General features: G+C 41.0%; 1 protein-coding gene across 4 annotated transcripts in view; it reads right to left on the bottom strand.

The window, feature by feature from the left end:
• slc12a5a (solute carrier family 12 member 5a) overlaps positions 1-22,942 on the bottom strand; it is a 141,971-nt gene that overhangs the window by 26,599 nt on the left and 92,430 nt on the right. For 3 of the 4 annotated variants that reach the window (XM_076096834.1, XM_076096835.1, XM_076096836.1), the window contains exons 2-4: positions 18,123-18,223; positions 17,408-17,545; positions 1,312-1,458 (exon numbers count right to left, since the gene is read on the bottom strand). In XM_076096834.1, coding sequence (XP_075952949.1) covers positions 1,312-1,458; positions 17,408-17,545; positions 18,123-18,223 — 386 coding nt within the window. Of the gene's footprint in view, positions 1-1,311; positions 1,459-17,407; positions 17,546-18,122; positions 18,224-22,942 lie in introns of those variants that run through there. The other variant, XM_076096837.1, reaches the window with a different exon arrangement.

Below are 22,942 nucleotides of genomic sequence, written 5' to 3'. Positions count from 1 at the left end.
GCGTCTTTACAACTGAAGCGACGAAAGAGGGGCACCTTCCTTCTTTCTGCCTACCACAATGGCAACCTTGTTAAGTACAACACAATTGAAAATAGTCTTCATAGCTACTGTCATGGGACTGCAGTTCCAGCATCATTAAACTCCCCCAATGGGCAGTATGATCGAAGACTAAAATAAGATACAACTTCCTCCCATAAACTGCTGCCTTAACAAGGATTTGCTGGGTTTGAAGCAGAGTCAATATTTCCACTTTAGCAAAGAAAGATAGTTATTCTTTCTCTCTTATGTTATTGTGTGTGTCAAGAGGCAACACTGCTACTCACAGGTTGGTCCACATGTCAGGCAGTGATAAGGGACATTATGTATAACTATATTTGTATAATTACTGGTAGAAAACAGCATTCCTTCGTTGCCATGAAGACGGGCTCTGAAGTCTATAGCGAGTTGATCCCACATACACCATTCTGCTGCTGTAAATACTCACTCGCAGCTGGATATAGGCTGCAACAAATGCACCATTTACTCCTGTTCAGTAGCATTGGCTGAAAACTATAATACCCAGGTTTAAGAAATTACTCAGACTTTTCTTAAAAAAAGAAAAAAAAGAATACATCATCAGGGCCAATTCTTCTAGATTTAGGTCTTCAGTGGAAGTGGGAAGGTAACAGTGAATATAAAGTCTAACTAATCTAACAAAGGCTTTGCAGAGCCCAAATTGACTTTCCCTACTGAGGAGACCAACATTATTCAGAGACTTTGTCCCTCCCTGCAGTTGTCTGCAGGACAGCTTCAGCTTCAGACAGGAAGATGATGGTCAAACTAAAAGTACTGTAAACTTTGTGCTATGGTGTTTAGATGGGGGAGGAGAGGATTATGGCCCTGATATGGACCACATTTCATGATATAGCTAATTTTCCTGTTAAAGAACTGAGGAACCATTTACGTATAAAATAACCAGATGTTTTTGGCGAATCCAGTGAATACCTGACAAATCAAGGTACTTCATCATATTCAAGCAAAAGTCATATAAAAAGGCTGCATTGGCCTAAACCACTCACAGATACAGTATTAAAGTGATAGCCGTTTTATAAATAGTAAACAAAATTTCCCTTGAGAGACAAATTGATATTATCTGATGTTATAATAGTGAACATCTGGTATCGTTTCGTACTGCACAGCTCATTAGACACCCGTACACTATCTGCTGCCACGGCTGCGCTAATATGCTGCTCTTCAGTTTAAGGTCACTTGTTAATGAGACTTTTATGTGCTGCAACAGAGGGCTAAAATAAAAGCAGGCAACACACTCACCGTGGTACAGCACATGAAGACGATGATGAAGGTCCCGACGACACCTCCGATTCCCACCAACCAGGTCATCCTGAGGAACAGGATCACTCCGAAGATGTTCTGGATGCACGGCATGTAGACACCCATCAGAGTGCCGAGCTGGGGGGCCTGAAGGAGGGACGAGGGCAGAAGTTATTGTTTATAAAATGCCAAATAAGGTTAATTTATAAGCTTTATTTGCAACATGATTGATCAGTGGTCATATCCCCAGACATGACTCGTCAGTCGGCCTGCAGTGACACAGTTTTTTATGTAAGTTTGATGAAGATTAAATTCCAGTAATTGAAATTTAGAATCTCAGACTACAGACGGTGAATGTGAAAACTGTCTGTTGCGTATTTGCTAAAAGCCTGACCCACCAGATTTGCAGGACTCACCGAATGACTCCTGCTTCACTTTGGGCGTCAGTAAGAATCAATGAAAGTCAACACACCAGCCGTGCATGCTGGGAATCACAGTGTGCACATTTGCTATAGTTACCATGTCTATTTGTTTTTCTTCTCTCCGAAGGTCACATGCAAAGAAAACACACTACAGATGGTCATTCTGTCATTAAAGCAAAACACATATTTGACTTAACCGTGTAGGACTTCACAGATTGCTTTCAAAGACCCAATTTGTAATCGTAATAGTCCCCTTTTCTGTTCGTAAACATGGTGGCATATGTTTGTGGGCGGAGCATATAGGACACGTTAGTTAACCCTGGCTAGCAAGTTTTGTTGGCTTGTTTTTTTCTTACAATGGCTTTGAGTTTCTCTCAAAATGTACAGTCACTAACCAGGACGATGAGTGTTACTGGTTGTTAACGCCGCTGATAGTCTGTTTTGCGATGGGAAAAGCAGACTGGAGCTCCGTAGAGGGCGGCTGGCTAGTTGGTTAGTTAGCTAGCTTGTCCATCTCTAGAGCGGGCAAGTTAGCTAGCTAGTTTCCGTCTCTCCTGGCGAGGTCGTCTCCTAGCAGTGAGGAGTGAGGCAGAGAGGTTGCAGAGGAAGAGCCCATAAGAGGTCCATCTCTCAATCTCTCCAACAGTTTAGCCTCTTAGCAACATTTTCTCTCCGACTCTGAAACACTTGGCCAATATTAAAGCTCGCTAGAGCCTTGAATCACAGTTTATCTTAAAGATATGCAATATCGATTCTAGCACTAAACAACACAGCAAGATGACATTTTGTATGACGTTTGCGCTATACTCTAAGGTGATTTGTGTTTGCCTTAGTCTTTATTTTGTTGATATAATCAAGACGTCAGCTGTAAAAGGGTCTGTATGGTGCTTTGAGTTGCGATCGCTGCTGTTGCCACATTAGTCTCATAAGTCATTAGTCTCACATTAGTTCATTTTTATTTATTGCATACACAATTTCCATTAAATCAATATTACCGGACTCTTTCTTTTACTCTTCCATGTTACGGTTGCAGCTTAACATGCATTTTAAACTCTAATGATTGCTAGTTATTTAAGCATGTCAAAGCTTTCACATGTTAGTTGCCGCTTTTTCAATTTAAGGATTTTCCCCACTGCTTTCTGTAAATCCTTTGTTGATTTCCAGAACAATAATTACTTTGAGACCAGGAAACAAAGAAAACTTTGAGATCAGGAGGCAGCAGGGGACCAATCCGTTCATTGGATGGATGGATTATTATTTTATTTCTTTACAGTCTCCTTTATTGCAGTGGATTTCTTCTGGTTGGTTTTGCTGCAGTGCTGTCCCTGGTGTGGATCAGTGGACAAAGAGAGAGCTGCTCTGTACAGTACGTCCTTATACGGCACAAGAATCAGTTTCAAGGCTGCTCCATTGAAAGCAATTACTGACACATGGAGACTGAAGGTGTATGTTGTTGCACGTCAGATTGATTAATGAGAGGTTTCTTTTCCTGATGGTTTTTGGGATGTTCTTGATGTGTGTGTGTGTGTATGTTTGTATGAAGCCATTTGTTTGTGTATTAATGTCCTGTGTGTGCGTGTATGTGTATGTGTGTGTGTGTGTGTGTTTGTGTGTGCCTGCACCAACGTAATGGCATGTATTAAATCTGAAGGACACATCGGATGACCCTGTACATAATAGAAAAATATTCATTTCCTGCTCAAGGACAGCCCGGCCAATGAAGGGTAATTATAGTGATAGCCAGCCATGACCCATTTTACCAAGTGAGAGTGCAGACCTTAACTGTCACATCATTACATCGCGGATAACATGGACAAACCTTTTCTGCTGCATCTCTACACTTAAATACAGACAAACAGGATGAATGGAGGGATGATTAGCTGTGGTTTATGTCAGTAAAGATGTTTTTGTTACGCAGGAATTTGTCACAAAATATGTGCACATTCCTCAGATTGGAAGCAAACTGAAGCTGGGGGATAATCATTCATCTCACATGAGCAGTATCAGCAAAATAGGGATTACAAGCTCTATTAGACCACAAACACTTGAGAGCTTAACGAATCTGTTTGTTTTTGTTCTGTCTCCAAATACTATTTTTTTAGATTCAAAATGAACTACTAAATAATATGTGTTAAGATTGTTTTAGTTGTGTCTTTACATGAATATAATATAATCCCAAAAGTAGACATACATTTCAGAAAAATGGGTTTGTTATAAAACTCTATCCCTCAGTCAAATAATGCTTTACCAAATCAGAACATATAGTTATTGATGCAAAACATCCAAAAACAGACCCAGCCAGTCCAATCCTATCACAGAGCCAGAAGTGTGAGTAACAACAACAGCAGCAGTTTATGATTACAAATGCAGATGAGTACAAGAAAGTAGTAGTATGTGTTTTTCTCCCTGAGTGGGTGAAGTGAGGATGATGATAACCACTATAATAGGAAAAGCTGTCACACTTTTTGCAAGAGAAACGTTAAGAAAATGTAATGATGTTATCTTGGCAAACATTCATTGAAAATAATTATGGTATACACTCTATTAAAAGTTACGCTGTGGAGTTTTTGACCACTGCAGCGCTATGGAGAAATGGCTGTGTCCAAAATCACTCCCTTTTTACTATACTAGCGTGTTTTAAATGTTTAAATGTTTATTTGAGTGTCCAAACAGCACATAAATATTCTCTGCTAACGATTTTGTGTTTTGTGCAGTTGTGTTGTGTTTTTTCCTTACCTAAAAAAAGACGAATATTTCATTATCATTTTTTTAAAACATCTGTCAACATCAACCTCAAAGTCCAGTATCGGTCGGGCTGTAATTCCAAAATGCATCATGAAATATTGATGTCCTTTGGAAAGTACATTGAACACTGATTGGTTGTCAGTGATGGTCCCTAATATATTTCTTCAAAAGTGGTTATTACATTTGTTGTAACAAGATGAAGGATTTACACACAAATAAAACCTGCACTGGGAAGAGACAGCAGATGTGAATTTATAATCCAGACTTTTAATCAAATCATCCTGACAAGTGGCTGACATCAAATGAATAATGTGTCTGATGCTCCACAGTATGCGATTTGTTTGGAGAGGCTCGCTTCCAAGCATAAATAATATACTGTTTGCAGAGAGAGAGCAAGAGCAGGAGAGAGAAGCAGAGAGAGCAAGTCCAAACAGGTCTTGCAAATGTAATTAACTTCTAATTTCCTTGAGATAAACAACAGAGCAAGAACTCACACTCAAAACTGTAATTAGCTGGCTTATCACGCTGCAAACCCTTGATCTGGATGTGAAGAGACGCAAATGGCTTATAAACATGTTGAATCCTATCCTATCACATATCCTATCATGTGTCAGATCAGATCAGATCCTAATATCTCACATCATATGTGTTATGTGCACATATTCTTCATCACGTAGTTGTATCACCTCATATGTGACGTTACATTAACATAGTGTGACATGTCGTCAGTGGTGGAAGAAGTACTCCGATCTTTTGCTTCAGTAAAAGTAACAATACCACAGTGTAAAAATACTCAGTTACAAGTAAAAGTCCTTCATTTCATATTTCACTTCAGTAAAAGTACAAAGGTATTGCATCAAAATATACTTTAAGTTATAAAAGTAAAAAGTACTCATGCAGAATGGCTCGTTCAGCACAATGTAATATCATCACTGATTGTATATGTAATGACTTTATATGTGTGCAGCTTAATCTATAGTGATATATATGATTGTATTTGTTGATAGTATTCTGTACTAATGATCTGAATTTGTAAAGTAACTAGAAACTACATTCAGCAAATACATGTAATGAGTAAAAAGAACAATATTTCCGGAGTATGTATAAAGCAGCAGAAAATGGAAATACTCAGGTGAAGTACCTCAAAACTGTACTCAACATATAGTGCTTGTACTTAAATGTATTTAGCCACTTTCCACCTTTGCATACACATATATGCACTACTGTAGTTTATATAATCCTTATGTTAGCATTTAAATAAGATCGGCACCGTTAAACTACTCGAGACATTTTTCTTGAAATTATTTCCACATTCTCAAACCACTGTTGTTAATGACGAGTAGTGGAAACTGTCGAGCGCTATAAGCACAGTGTACTGTGGTAATGAAGGTGCCCTGTCCGTTTACATTCAGTGTCCCCTGTATGCATGTTCTCTGTATGCGTGCACAAGGTCAAACACAACGGGGACTCACACAGAAAGACATTCCTTCAGAGCGCTTCTAAAGGTCAAAAACTCCACAGGGAAGCTTGAACAAGAAACGGGGACACAGCCGATATGTTCTGTAGAAGTGTGAATGCTTGTAATTTTATGTTAACCCCATTGGTATTGTTGCACTTTACTTTTTTAATATGGTATTACCATTTTATGTCTATAATTTATTTTATTTTTTTTTTACGATGCTTTACTGCAAAAAACAATAAAGACATGAACTGAAGTGTTCTGTGTTGCTATCGTTTTGTAGGTTCTATTCAGCTACATATTTTTTGCATTTGTCACGTGTCAATAGTTCCTCCTCCGTAGAGCTTACAATCTTGCCCTCTTATACAACTAAATCCTTGCAGCAGGGAATCTCTCAACCTTCAGCCTCATTGTGCTTTAATCAAAGATGCACATCAAGGCCTCCACAGGTGCTGGAGGGAGCAGCGGAGAGACAACCTCGTTCATCTCTGTCGCCTCCCCCACTATATGATAATGATTCGCACAGTTTGAGTGTTGTCTGAGCTAATGCAAATCAGATCGTGACTCACTGTGATTGTGCCCTTCAGTGTGAGGCGGAGAGGATTTTTCATCACCTGCTTGTCGAGGGTTTTAATAAAGTTTTCTTTATGAATGCAAAAACCTGAAATGGGTTCTATTTGAAACTACACAAGTATTATGTAAGCAAAGTACATTAAGCAGCATCGTTTTGCTTAATTTACCACGTGAAGAGGCTGTTTAGGCTACTGGTCAGATGAAACAGTCCAGTGTCGCTGTGTTTCAATTAATCTATGGTTAAATTGTAAAATGAAACAAAACCAGTCAGATCTGCTGGGTTTCGAACTTTAAGGATAAAATAACAGAAAACATGGATCATTTCCAAACTCGCTGCTAAATCTTTTCACCTCTAAATTCCTTTTCTCTTCATGACTCTCTCTAGCACAGCTGTAATTAAAGGACTGAATTTCCATCGACAGGTTCTTCTGGGACTTGGTGTGTAACGTACATTAGCAGTCAGGTGTTGCAGACAGAAAGGTAAGCCTGCCATCAGCACTTTGTTGTTAGACTAAAACTGCTGCTGCTGCAGAAAGTGGTGCGAGGTCAGTTTGTAATAACGGGTAGGTTATTAGAGAAAAACCTGTGAGCATTTACAACAGCAGACACAACACTCTGAAGAGGTCGACGGCTCTGAAGTCCTTTCAAGGTGGGTGATTGTAATTTAAAAGGATCTCTAAAACTACAATGACAAACAGCCTCTTTTATTGGGAAAATAATTCACAGTATTCACTTCAAACAGATCAAAACAGAGACAAATATGTCTCAGAGATAGTCGCAGCCAACGATAATAACTTCCAGGAATGTTGATTTTATCAGAAATAGATAAGAAAGAAAAAAGTATGGCTTTGTAAACTCAAAACGGCACATTGAGGTTAGACTGAGGGATCCAAAAAAGATAACATCTTGGCAGAATAGTTTGTCAGAAAAGTTTTTACAGTGCAGTGAAAGAATTAAGTGAGATATTCTTATCCTAATGTTTTTCATTAATATCTGCAAAAAATACTTCATAATCTGTCCTAAAAAGGTGTGTAAAACTATTCAGTATTAGAACACAAAGGTTTATGTCTCACAACACTCCACAGGAGAGTAACATCAGCAAAAGTAGGCAATAACCCTCTCCAGACTGCTAAATGTCATTTTCCCCGCCTGCTCTCCCACACAATGGAGAACCATAATCAAGCAGACCTCGTACGTTGGCCCGCTGCATGAGAGTCTGCGGCAGCTGAGTGATAAATTATAATCCTCGTTCAACAAAAGGCGGGCTTTGAAAAACAGTGCGTGTCTGCTAGAAATCCTGGGTGTTACATAAGATGTACAGACACAGATAATAGATAACGAGCGGGCTTACACCGAGTCTGAGAACCTGAACATGATGGAAAACCTCTGTGGGTTTGGTAAACAGCCACCGAAACAAAACAAAAATCTGGTGAACTAATGGATGCTTCTAATGACTTTATATTGACAAATAGCCTGGAACAGATGACACAATTGTGCACGCATTGAATCAATGACACTGTTGGGAGAAAAAGGCTGGACGTTTATTGATTGCAGTCCTGACCAGCGACACACACACACACACACACACACACACACACACACACACACACGCACACGCACACACACACACACACACACAGAATGAGTGTCTGTTTAATGGGCTGGGAGCCAGCAGAGGGATGATTTCCCTGGAGATCGGGCCACCGTGAGCAAAGGCAACACTGACTGCTGCAGAGCCACAGGTAGGCCAGCGTGGCACCACTGAACTAGGAATGAACAGCTGCCCACCGACCCCCTGGGAAGCGAAGTGAACCCACTGAATGGATGGCTCAGGTGTGTTAGACGCACAACAGGACCTTTCAATACATCTGCCGGGGCACCTACTTCAGATTCCCTGCCTCCTGCTGCCCTACCACTTACAACTAGCTCTCACCAGGCTGGACCTCGCTCTCTCTCTGCCTCTCTACATCTATCACAAGCACTTTGTTCACACGATCCACCGAGCCCTGAAGCCCACTGAAGCAATAATCAAACACCGTGTCATTGCTTTTAAAATAAATGCTCTGTGTGCTTCTTCATTTTGACGCTGCCTTCATCAGTAAAACAACAGCACTCATTATCTCTTTAAACATTAAAAACAAAAAACAGTTCAAGCGTTACTGGTATGCAACCTCTTTCAGTTGTGGGAGTAATTACTGTCCTCTCAAAGAAGCAAATGTGGCGCTGTTGTAATGTGGCAGAACCTATTAGGAAGGAGGTTGTGGTGGATGGTTGGGTCGACGAAGCATGTGAGTGTGATATGAGGGGAGGTTATTGTTAGATTTTTGTTATGGCAAATAAGATAAAGGTAAGGGCTCAGCCTCATTTATACTTCTGCATTAAAGGGTTATATACCATATATATATAAGTAATTATATATAGTTATATAAGTATTGCTTTATACAATATATGTGCATGGAAACCACGGTGTAGTTAAGTCTAGGGAAGATCCTGGTTACAGTATATATATATATATATACTGTATATGGTTAGCCAACTAAAACACAAGAAAGCTTGTGGTTATGGTTTCACTAAAACACAATAGTTAATTGCGGGTCATTGACGGGATGCAAACTCCAGTCTCCTGCATGAATGCCAGACGGACCACACACATCCACCACCCAACCGCTACATTAAGTGTGCGCTGCTTCCTGTGATAGCTATGAACATAAAAGGTGCAAAATCAAGACACAAAATTCTGCAACATTGCTTTCTTTTAACATTTACAGCAATAGTTTTCTAACTTTAACCAATTAGTTTTAGTAAACCTAACTTAACCACAGAGGTGGCAGATCAGAAAACACTACGAGTCGTATTTGGAACAACACAACCAACCTGTACTGTAGTTTGGTTGTGTTGCATGTACTGAATTAATTAATATGTCTTTCCTACTCTTCCCTCCATCTTCTTCGTACCCCCTACAGCCTTGTTTCAACCCTCCTATGGACATCTCCTGAATTGCTGAGGCCAGCAAAGGTAGCCCCTTCTCTCTAGAATTTAAGAGGATGGAGAAGACAAGAGTTGAAAAGGGAAGGTGAAAGCAGCTTCACATCCTTGGCTAGCTGCAGGGGATAGAAAAAGAAAAAAGGGGAAGAGGAGTAGGGGGAGGAATGTGGGGAGACATGCATTCGACAAGAGTTACAGGAGAGAGGAGAGGAAAAGTCCAGGCCCTCGGGCTCTGGGATACCCTGCCAACCTGCTTAGGCTGCAAAACCAGCGTCATCATTTAAATCACTTCTTACAGCATTTCTTTATGTTCGCCAGCAGGACCAGAATCTGCTGCACGTAGAGCCGAATAAATCTGTGGTCAAATGTTTATTAATTCCTAATCAGAGCTGCATATTTCCGATCCAACTTTTTCACTCTTAATATAATACTGATACCTGGGCTTTGCATGTCTGCCAATACCGAGTGATGATTCGATATTAATAAGCTGTATGCCTCACTGTGTGGAAGTGACTGTGATTTATGTGTAAGGCAACATCAGAACTTTACTTAAACATTGCTAAAATAGTAAATCGTACACCAGCAATTTTGTAGAAAATCTTCAAAATAAACAGAAATTACAAATCAAATCAACGAATTGGTCAAAACTTCAAACAGGAATTAAAATTCCAGTATATAATGTGTATAGTATATATGGAATTGAATTAAATAGATTGGCCCACGATACCCAAGCCAGCTAATTGAGACAGTATTAACTGGATATCCAATATCGGTATATCCCTGTTTCTATGCAGGCCAGCTGAGGCTGCTGTAGCACCACATCATCGAATTCAACGTCATGAATTATTTGTCCTTATTTTCAACTGTAGATCAAATGAATTCCACCGATACGTTATCAATGCATATGATAGTTCATTTGTTAGATGTTACACATTGGTGTTGGATTTTTCTGACAGATTGGGCAAGAACTTAAGAGAGAGTGACGGCATCTAGGAGGAAAGACAAAGGAGAGGAGACAACAGGAAAGGAAGGCAGAGGATAGGTAGGTAGGGTTGAGGAGAGGAGGAGGAGGAAACAAAAGGAAAGGAATAAACAGGAGGGGAGGGAATTGGAGAAGAGGAAGCAAGAGAGTTGGGGAGGAAGAGGAGGAAGAAAGGAGAGAGGAGAGCATGCACACTAGTTGTGTTACTGTGGAGGCATGAAGTGGAGCGTTGGAGGGAGAGGGGGAGGCTAATGACAGGGAGGGAGACAGACTGGGAGCTTGTAACGCCATCTCCACGCTCTGCTGGCCAAACAGGAGCTGATAGGGCAAATGTGTTTCTGCTCAGGTGTGCTGAATTATTAAATAGACAGCAAGAGGAGAGGCCAGGGAACATCAGCCTCCCTGACCGGCTGTGGATGAACCAGTCACTTAGCGGTCAATGTGTGTGTGTGTGTGTGTGTGTGTGTGGGTGTGTGTGTGTGCGTGCGAGCATGTATGTGTAAAAGCATTATCCATCTGACACCGACTGCTGTAGCTAAACGTGCTCTGTGGTGCTGAAGGCTCACCACCATGAAATAGCGGTTACATGTGTTACTAGAATATTCTAGGTTAAAAGACTCCACACAGCCTCATGTGTTTCCACCAGTGGTGAAGCCTCTACTTAGCCGCACTATCACCTTCAAGACTAAAAGTCTCCTTATCCACTAATGCACATGTGCTTCTGAACAGTAGGTACACGCTGAAAATCAGGTCATCAGTAACCTGGCTCGGATAAGAGCAGGACACTTGAGTTGAAAATAGATTCTGCACTGTAAAAACTCGCCCACAAATAAGCAAAATAATGTTGAATCTCGAGGAATTTGAAAGTATCAAAAGAAGACATCTGCCAAATAATACCTTAAAACTAACAATTCAAATTCAGGATAAAAGTTCCGAAAGACAAATTATTTGTTCTTTAATTCAGCTCAATCAAGTTTGACAATTTAATGCAAATGATGCTTGACTCAAATCTTTTAAATTGAATTTAAGAACCTGAAATAAGATATAATGACATTCTTTAATAGTCCGTGGTTAGTTGATTAATCCATGAGTTGGACAGAAAAATAACAAATAATGAATACTATTAACAATTATAATAAATAATAATTTACTTTTCAAGCAGAAAATTCGAGAATTTTCCAGCTCCTCCGTGAGATGATTTGTTGCTTTTCTGCATGACTGTGAATTGAATATCTTTAGTTCAGTTAATAAAAGAAAAATTATGAAAATAATAACTGCAACCCTACACAGTAGAACAAAAACTGTGCTTAGCTCATTAGCCTGGTGTCTTAACTCAATGGACAAAATGTAAGGTGTGAAATCTCCGTTGAGCTCCGCTGTGAACTGAAGTGTATATGCTGCTGTAATGTGTAACATCCTACAGGGGGGTGACGATGGGAATACTGATACGATGCACCGGTCTAATGAGGGAGGGAGAGAGAGAGATAAGAGCAGGGGTCATAAAACACCGAGAAGGGAGACAACATTTATGTGAAGGAACATTATGCTGTAAAAAAAAGAAAGAAAAGAAAAAGGGACAGAGAGCGTATCGAATAATGTTCCTGTAATTCTTGGCATGAGCACTCGTCTAGAAAATAACATGAATAAAAGTAGCTTTGAATAGGTTCATGATTTGTATTGTATTGAATTTGGTTCATACACAAGACTTTATAGAGCAAATACTAAAGGCCAAGTACGAAATCTTGTCATTTCATAAAGACATTTAAAGTTCAGCACTGATGTCACGGTGATGACTAAATCAGGCTATTTATCATCTGAAGTTGCAAGAATTAGAGGTCTCATGTCCAGATGAGATTTAGAGAAGCTACTTTGCATCTCCAGCCAGATGTACAACTGAAAAAGGTTTCTTGTCCTCCCATAAAAATCACGAGACAACAGCAACATATTGTGGAAGACGCTGCAAGATTTCCACTTTCTATAAGGCGACTGAACGTATTTCTCCTGTTGATAAATCTTCCTCACTAGCTTCCATTTAGTTATGGATCATACTTTAAAAAGTGCTGCTCTCTTCACATATCACTACGAATCAGGAGCAAAATAAAGTTCTGATAATTAAGAACATAAGTAGGAACCCTCTGAAACAAACACGAGTCATTTAGCTACCGTCCCGCAACTTCTTTATCTATTTTTTTTTTTACATTTGAGAAACTTAAATGTAACTGCACTGAAACTGTACATCGTATATTATTTTTTGTACTATGTGCTGTTTGTGTTTTATTTGACTTCATCTTATTCTAAAAGATTTAATTGTCCAATTCACTGTGTTCCTTAACCTGCCTTTACTACCCACTTGGGTAGGGCAGCGCTACAAGCTGTAAAACTGACCTAAACTGTCCCTGCCATATTGTTTCCTTGTCAAGCTGATGTACTGCGTTTGCCTATTTGTTCATCCAGCAGCTTCAGAGCAACATTAGCATTCATTTGGAGTATTTGGCCACCTGTTGAGTATAAGTCCACAATTCACTCTTTTGGTCTCTAGGGAAATATCTGGTTCTTTACTCTGCTAAATGCTCCAATATGTCCACAGGCTAGTTGCAAATTCTGTGTGTCTGCTGTTTGGTGCTTTGCAGAAACAGCAGAGAGGGGGTTTTAGGAGTTTTTGATGAGAGCGGTAACAGTGACCCAAAACAGTGAAGTTGCAGACCAGGGTTGGGGTTAGGGTTAACCCTGTGTTTGAAAGATGCAAATCAAATAAACTTGCCTTGTTGTGTTAGGTTTCAAAAGGAAGAGAGTGAGGAAAAGAGAAAATTGCCAGCAGATTAGCTGTGACTGGTTTCCATTTGAACCTGTGTGACTTTCGGGACTGCTCACTCATGTCACACGCCAACCAAATCTCCAATCTGGGCTTTTACACTGCGACAAAGAAAGGCCGCTGCCTCCATCTCCCTCGCTCACAACTCCCTAACTCGAGGGACCGATGGTGAAGGAGATGGAGAGAGGGGACGAGGGAGAGGGAAGGCGAGAAAGAGAGAGAGAGAGAGAGAGAGAGAGAGAGAGGGAGAGAGAGAGGGCTGTGTGAGCGATAAAACGCCACAGGCTGCCTTAATGAAAAGCCTCTCATGGCGATGGAGAGATTGCCTGTGGAATAGGCTGCTGATTGGAGAAGCAGCAGCTTGGTGTAGCGTGCAGACTAATTAAAGTATTGAAGGGTTTGGGGTGACAGGGGGAAGATTAGACCTGCTCCCAGGGTTAGCCGAGCTGAGGGGAACCAGACAAATTCACCTTACATCTGGGACAACTGGGATAATGGGGGAATATACCGACAAACAGTGAAGACTTTGTGAACCGATGCAACTCCCATGTGGACACTGTTGTTTTCTAAAGCTGCTGCCTGCTATATTTGTATGATCAGGACGGATGGTAGTTTTAAAACCTGTTTCAAAGGTTAGGTCACCCAAATTACAATCTTATTATAAACAGTCTTTTCATGAGGACTAGTTCTTCTATAGAAAGTAGTTCCAGTGAGGTCTGTGGATTATCTTGATGAACTGAGAAAAGAGTGTTTCTGGAAGAGAGAGGTTGACGTTTTTAAATGAAATTAACAGCCATACAGCGTGCGGCTCATGTGTGTGTCATCATGGCAAAATGTGTTCCTAGAGACGCCTACTGTTCTGAACTACCGCAGAAGGGCTTTTGATTACTTGATATGTCTGTCTGTGGACCGATTTTGTCAACGCGGTAGCGTTACAACCATGCAACATGCAGTCATGAAACTTTACAGGTGTGTTGTTGAGACCAAAATGAAGGCTGAGTTCGAAGACGGGAGCGGTCCGAACGACACCAGACGTAGGGGGTTGGAAGTGATGAAAGATGCCACCAAAACGGTCACACTCTCGAGCCCTGAATCAAATTTTATGGAAATCAATCCAATTATTGTGGAGACATTTCACTCAAAGCCACATATGTCAACCTGTTGGTGGCGCTGTGCAAAAAGTTGGAGGATCACCGAAGTCAGGGGGCTTTATCCTCTGGGGACCATGACTGTCTGCACAAAATGTCCAAATTGATCCATCAAATAGTCGATGAGATATTTTAGTCTGGACTAAAGCGGTTAACGAGAGCAGCTACTCAGGTCATGTGATAACTACTAAACAATCTCACTGCTAATGAGAAAGCCAGCCGCTGATGAGATGTGGCGGAAATCTCTGCAACAATTAAGTGGAATGTGGGATGAAAACTATTCTCCATTTCTATGCACTTTAGCAGTCTGTTTGTTCATGCTGTTTTTATCACTATACTTTGTGAAAGAAAGACACACATGCAGAAATCAATACCGTCATGAGGTCGATTGTACCTAGAAAGCTCATCTCCGTTGTCGGTTTGAAATGTGTTTCCTCTGAGGATCGACTGTATATCTACGGGACTCATCTGGATTCACAGCGGGTAAACCAGACAGTATATCAGATAGGTACACTGGCATTCGAGGTCATCTTCAGTAATTTGCTTCACGGTGAGAACAAATAAGAAAAACCTCGCTCACGAGGAAAAGAATGGAAAACTGACCGACACACGTGAGGAGAAAAGCACAAATATCAGGCTGATTGGGCACCTGGGAAGACAGACTGGGTCAAAGGTCATAGAAAAGCTGTCACTGCTGTGGCCACTCAATGTCTAAACTTCATGTGTTTCACCTCACATGTGGTTACAGTCTCATGATAAAGCCTGCCTCCTCTGGGACGACGTCTTTCATTATTTGCATTATCGTCATCATTATCAGCATCTCTTCTCATCTCAGCATTGCAATGTCACATCTCGCCTTGCTGCTAAAACCACCATTTCCCACAGGATTAATAATGTAGCTGCCTGCCTGTCATTCAAGTGCTGAGAAGTAAACTCCTTTCTGCTGGCATCTCAACACCCAACAGCAGAAAATACCAGGGGATGATGTGGAAGGAACTCATTAGTGAGTGGCATTTAAGATGCAATCCAGTAACACGAACAGGGGATTTATAAAATCAACAGAGAATGATTGACAGCTTCTAAACTGGTGGAGTTTTTCCTTTCTCTCCAGTGACTGTGTTAGCCAAACAACCATAAACTCTGCTCTGAGGGATTAATGATGTAACGGATATTACAAATCTATATTTGGTGACACTTAATGACCATCTCCTGGCAACAGGCACAAGAACCCCTTAGGTGAACAAGTTGTCCAGGGTGCGCAGTAAACAATATTATAGCAAATGTACATCCACAGCAAAGAGATGTGAGGTGCCTTGCAGAAGTATTCACACCCCTTTTCCCTATTTTGTTGCATTACAACCTGGAATTAAAATAGATTTTTTTGGGGGGGGATTTACTGTGATGGACCGACACAAAATAGTCAAAATTGGTAAAGTGAAATGAAAAACTTCGCTACGAAAGCCCCTAAATAGGATCTGGTGCTACAATTATCTTCAGAAGTCACATAATTATTTAAATAAAGTTATCCTGTGTGCAATCTAAGTTTCACATGATCTAACGGATTAATGTTACAAAATGTAACATTAATCAGAGACCAAAGACAACCCTGAAGCTCCACAGGGGAGATTAGAGGATCTGTATATAGGACCACTTTAGGAGGGTGGCTTTATGGAGGAGTGGCCAGAAAGAAAAAAAAAAGACATTGCTTGAAGAAGAAAAAATAAGAAAACTTGTTTGGAGTCTCCGCCATGCATGTTTTTACACTAGATGGCACACATTGCCTGATAGAAAACACTACACCTGTTCTTATTTAACTCATTGATCTCAGAAAACCCATTAGTGCTTTTCTTATTACTGCAGCACACTTTTAAGCTCATCTCTTGCAGTTCTTATTGATTTCCAGTAGAAATACAAGGATTTATTAGAAGGAGCAGGCCATTTTCACCTGACGTTTATCCAGATTGTTCATCCTCATGTATCAGGTATCGTTGTGTTTGCTGCTATAGAAGACAAAGATCAGCATAGTTTACAGTACATTTGGTCCTCCTCTGGTCAGCTCAGAATAGGATTTGCAAGATAAATATTGATAATGTATATTCATTGAAAAAAACGTGAAGTGGCTTTGCCAGAGTTTTGTATTTCTATAGGTATTTGAAAGTTAAAACTTAAATCCCTTGACGTTTTTGTAAAATAAAACAAAAAAATCCCCCATTTTTCAGAACAGAGATTCATTTTTCAAGTATCCAATCATTCCTGTGAGTTACCGATTTTAGGATTGAAATTACAATTACAATAAAAACCCATTACTACAGCTCAATGTAAGATACTATATTACATTGACAGCTCTCTGTGGTAGTTCTTGTGGCTAGACGATCACTTCACTGCTGTTTCTATTTTGTTTTGTTTTGTATTAATATTTTTAGTCTTTATTTTTGTTGTGTATTGGTGTCGTTTAAGCAACTGGATGCCCAAATTTCCTTTGGGATGAATAAAGTTATCTATCCATCTATCAAACTGTTATCTCCACAACATAGGATGAGGGCTGCCGCGATTATTTGGAGTAATCGATGACGCTGATGCTGAAAATGCCTCAAAATCAATATTTTAAATCGACGCACGTTTTGGTTTTCTTTAAAATATGTTTTTTTGTCCTTGCAGCTGCTACATACGTCCATAAAGCTGAAAAGTTGTCCATCTGCTACCTCGGAAATTCCACTGAATGCGTGTTTAAAGGGAAACTTTGCAGGTCTTCTTCCATGCTGCAGCACACATAGATCCACCCTGCTCACCCGCTCAGAACACACGCACCGACAAAGTCCAATCATTACGTTAGGGGGCCCAATTAAGAAGGATTTGATTCATTGTCAGAACAAAAATATCAAAAATGTTTTTGAAGATTATTACCAACCCTGCAAGCATACATGTATGTACTGTCTCGTATTGTATGTATTCGTGGATTTTGTCAAATACCTTGACGGGTTTCTTGCGCGATGACTCAGCCTCGTTGTTCTCGGCCTCCTCGTGCTCCTTGCTACCTTGGGGCAGGTTGGAGTAGTTGGCCAGGCTGCTGAGAAGAGACGACACCATGGGGCTGGTGTCCATCTCCTCCTGCAGAGAGAGACACACACACACACACACACACACACACACACACACACACACACACACACACACACACACACACGCACACACGAGGGCTGGAGTCAGTGTTTTCATCAGGCTTTTGAAGGAAATGCAATGCATCTCAGCCACTGTAACATTTATTCATTCTTACCTGTATTGATATTAAGTGTTCTTAAGTGTTACTATTTCAGGTACTGTGCTACACTGATTTTGCAAATTCAAACCCATCTGGAAAAAAAGTGCTGACACAATAAATAGTTTACCTTCTGATTTCTTTTACTTTTTTCATGTTTAATCAAAAAATCCCAGTGAGAGCACAATGTCAATTTGAGCAGAGCTGTGGCAAATTGCCCCGCTGAAGTTCTTTCCTGTAGCAGTGGGATATTTGCTCCAACATGCCCTTCACTCAGTAATTACCCTCATTAATAGATGTCAGAGCCCCTATTTAATCACTGAATTATGAGACAGAGAGTGGAACCTGCTTCTTATGATCAGGCCTGATTGTGTGTGTTAACAAATCAACGTGTGTGTGTGTGTGTGTGTGTAGAACAGTGGACTGTACCTCAAACAAGGCCATGTTCTTGCCGTCATACTGCTGGCTCTTCTCTGCGGCAGCATCACTGCTGTTGATGAAGGGGCTGCTCTCCTTGGGAATACTGTCACCTGGAAGCAGAAATACACACACACACACACATACACACCACTTTTAGACTGGACTGAAATAGAGAAAACCAGCAGAGCGCCTAATGCACAAACCAGACATGAGCTTCTTCGTGTCAAAATAACACTTTCAACTCATTGTCGAAGCAAAGAAATACACACGGACAGAAAGCTCCAACTGGAGGAGGTCTGCCAGGAGAGGAGGGGAGGCTTTTTGTCTCCACAAAGCGCCCACAGTCAGGAAAGCAGAGGAACAGAACCATAACTAATGGAGTGTGCATTCACAATATGTGCAGCGCTATATATTCCATATGGCCAGAGGAAGAACACAAACTGGAACATCTCAATCAGTTCTTCGCGACACTGACAAACAACTAGATCACAAGTTTGAACACTAACGCAGAGAAATGACAAGAAATGTCTTTTCACCCTAGAAAACACAGAACAGTGGAAACAGTGTGATGTTATTTCGGTGACCGCTTGCTGCAGGCGTCATGACTCCATCCAGAAACATCCGTCCCACAAGTTCACAGTATCAGGCACGAGGCACATCTCCAAAACAAACGAGATGGGAAGGACTGCCTCTGACTCCTGGGAGAGAACATTGACAAGCTCATTGATTTCCAATTGAGGTTTGAAAATTGACCACAAACGTCTCACAGGGTGACTGCTCCACTACTACTAATAGGAGCAAGTAAAGCAGTTTATTGTGAAGAAGCCACAGGAATTCACAAGTAGTCCTCGCTTTATTAGTTAAGGTTGATAGATGTTGGGCCATAGAACTATTGGACCTTTTAAACAGGTATTTGTTTAGCTTAACTAATGAGTTAGGACTTCAGGTGTTTCTTGTTATATACATCATTTAGGTAAGAAACATATTTGCCTGTGCTGCTGATAGAATTACAACCGCATAATTGTGGTTCTACATTAGACACCTGTAGAAAAATATCTCAAGGTTGAATCTCTACAGAACAGTTTCTTTTTTGTTTTGCCACATATTGAAGGGTCGGTGGTTCTGAAACAAATATGAAGGACATTTACAGCATATTGAACCACGAATGGGCTTCATTCATTAATTCCCTGTGTTACTAAATAAACTTAACTGCCAAAGTGATGAAAATATAGGAAATTGTATTTCAACAACTAGCTTACTAGCATGACCCAAATTAACCAAATGATCTTTCACAGCTCCGATGCATAGCAGAAACAGGAATTGTGGTGGGTAACAACGCTAATAACCGGTATTTAACAAAGCTATGATATTTACCTCCATAGTAAGCTTACGTGCACATAACTAATTAGTAACCGTACCTCACCGTACAGCGCATGATGGTGGTTCAGTGCAATAACACTGATTACTAACAAACCCATCAGGATTTAGACCCAATTGAAAGCTTACAACAGACCGTTTTCACCTAAATTGGTAGTGAACTACTTCTCCATCTCATGTCCAACACACAGACCATTTATTACTCACTTTCTTGTCCGCACACAATCAACAGCCAGACATTCAAGTGCCAAAGTCAAACCATTAAGATTCGTTCTCTCTGTGTACCGTGTCACCTTGGCTGCACATGATTGGTGGAGCAAACGTCGATCAATAAAATAACCAATCAGAGACACAGAGACATAAAACCGCGCTGCCTTCAGATACCGTGTCCTTTTTAACACCAATTATGGCTCTGGGCAGGTAGAGGAATGTGGGCGCTAATAGGAGAGCCACAGCGTCATGGGGGACATGGACGCTGGGCTCGATTGTCAGCGGGTGCATTTGATTATTGTGGAGACAACATGGAGCAGGTTGAAGAGAAGCTATATAAAATGTCAGGAAAAAGTGAGGGTCTTCAGTATTTAGTTTTGTCCAAACAGCAGTTCAGAACCTGCAGATACTATAATATAATAGTTACTATAATATGAAACAACAAATCATCATCACATACGCATACCTGGAAATTATACATATTCAGATTTGCAAACTCTGCCTAAATGCATTCATATGGTCTTATTCATTAAGTGTTTAACACGTGTAGATGTTCTCAGTAGCACGTGCATAAAACGAAGTTGTGATTCATCAGACGTACGTGTCTTTCAAAATGGCTGGTTTACCTGTTCAAGACGATATCAGATGATGTGGAAATGGCAGTAAAAATGGTCAGAAACGTTCATTTATGTACAAATTCACTCTTCCCATAATTTATAGCTAAGGCCTATTGTGAATTGGGACGCGATGATTTGTCATTTTTGGATGCGACGATGCACCAAGACAGAGATGGAGAACAATGGTTCAACGTCTGCAGACGTCTGTGTTGATTGTAGACCTGTGTTTGGTTATTCTACACCTCACTGTTGTGTGCATTAAGCTTTAATAAGTCTTCGTACTTGAACTGCTTCCCGACCAGACGTTTGCTCGACTTGAAAATAATTGAATTCAGAATCCCTTTGTTCCCCAAGTACAATGAAGGTCTTGGTGGCAAAAGGCAGCACAAAGTAAGCTGTCTTATTTGCACCGTCCCCTTCGAGCGTCTCTTGAGGGAGACAGCAGATTGCTCTCCCTCTGGCTCTCCGTCCCGTCTTGGACCGAGCACACCAAGACCGAGTTATTTATAGCCGGGTTGCTGCAGCCATGTGCCATGACGTCGGGGCACCGCTAACAGCCGGCGCGCTGTTCTATGGAGACACAGCGATAGGGCCACTCAGACGGGGACACTGAGACAAGGGGGGGGGGGGCGTGTACAGAGACACAAGCACGAAAAGAGCACGAAGACAGAAGCTGGCAGAGGAGAGGTTGATACAAAGACATGGAGAGCAAGAGAATGAGGGTGCGGATGAGAAGATGGAAAGAGACACAGATAGATGGGGCGAGAGCGAATAGTGACAGGGAGAGAGATATGGGCTCAGACAGACAAAGACGAGGCGGCCAGACCTGAAATGGGAACCCGCAGAGGGAGAGAGGGAAGAGAGAGGCACACTGTAAAATGTAAAAGCTTCTGCAGCACTTAAGGTTGAGCTCACTTTGACCTGCAGGTTAAAACGTACACAGGCGGTAAAAGGGAAGCTCCTGCAGAGGGTTTTCAGAACACACGTATTATTTAGTTGCTTGTTTAAAACTATTTTTACCTCTTCAGACCATGTGAGGATCGTACGCCTCTACGATAGTGCTACATGCATTCAGTGGGAATTAGTATCAGGCTTGCTGTGCAGGGGAGAGGTGATAAACGTCCATGAGCACAGAGGGAGGTGTACAGTATGCGATAATGTATACGCCTTTAAACACACACGACACTGAAACCACTCGCTAGAGGCTGCTTCGTTACTATATTTATCCCCTCGTCCTACTTCAAAGCACTTCATCAGGTTTACATCAACTTAATGCAGTGCAGTACTACGTCGATAACTTGGAATATTGCTCGACAGTAGATAACGGATTCACATACGGTACATCTAGCTCTTCCAAGATGGGGGGGGGGGGGGGGGGGGTTTGGGCAGTTGGTCGCAGAAAACGAGCAATTTCAAGGTGTAACCTCTTAAGAATTGTAGACATTTTAAAGACTAAATGATAAATGAATGCATTTATCAAGCAATTCACAGATGAATCCATAATGTTATTGTTTGTGCAGCCTGACATGTATGCAGTCCACCTTAGTACAAATGAGCAATCATGACACTGGATCGCAGGATACATGAGCTTTGAATGTTCCTCATACCAACTCTGTTTCCGTTACTATGCACTGTACGACTGGAATAAACAAATACAATTTCACTGATATTTTTTGCATTTGTGATTGTTTAACAAAGCGAGGTTGTGTGTGATGATTGTTTCATGAGACCAACTTGTCTTGTGTGTTGTCTTCTTAAATCTCTGTAAGAAAAGAGATCTCAATAAGGAATACAGTTGAACTAACTAACTAAGGAACAAATACAGATACCTTTGCATCAAGTAATTTATCATTTACATCAAATGGTTATATCATTAAATCTGAGGTGGTGGTGGGAGTTGTGACTGCAAAATATGTTGGCATGAATCAGCAGACTAACAGTAAAATGTGACCGGTTAAAATGGCCGTGTTGTACACCTGCATGGATCTGATTGGACGTTACTAGTCAGCTGATAGTCAAACAGCTGACGGATGTGGTGAAGCTTCAGTGAAACAGCTGACACTGAACTTCAACTACGCTCCGCTATCATATTAGTCAGATTTGTAAAACAACACTTGGAGTGAATAGTGTTTCAAGGATCACACAGACACTGTTGTACATCTGAAGGGCTAATGCCCAGAGACAACTTCTCTATCCCATCACTTATCTCGCCACGGCCCATTTCTCCTCACCGGCTAATAATTAAAACTCCACCATCAAAGGAATGATAGATAACCCCCGTTTTGGAAAAATGACAGTGCCGAAAAGAGTTTTGCTCGGACCGCATCGCCCAAGCAGCTTATCCTCCTTCAATCTGATGGGATCCGTCCAACAATGGCTCTCGCTATCAAAGCTTCTCCCTATCTATGGTCAACATCCAGAGCTTTACCGCTCACTGAGCATGCCATCGTCTTCCAAATCCTCGGCAAAACAAAAACACACTTCTCTCATCCTCTTGGACTTTTTACAGTTTGTTGTGAATATGCTGAAACTCATACTCGATGCACTTTATAACCTCGTTGATCAAATGAAAGGATGTGCTCTACTACATGGCTTTGTTTATAGTACCTGTGCACACTGGATTTT

The sequence above is a fragment of the Anarhichas minor genome, unplaced genomic scaffold (genome assembly GCF_050575085.1).
Source record: "Anarhichas minor isolate MPS153535 unplaced genomic scaffold, ASM5057508v1 ptg000023l, whole genome shotgun sequence".
NCBI classification, from domain to species: Eukaryota; Metazoa; Chordata; class Actinopteri; order Perciformes; family Anarhichadidae; genus Anarhichas; species Anarhichas minor.
This window is presented reverse-complemented; position numbering and strand designations above follow the sequence as displayed.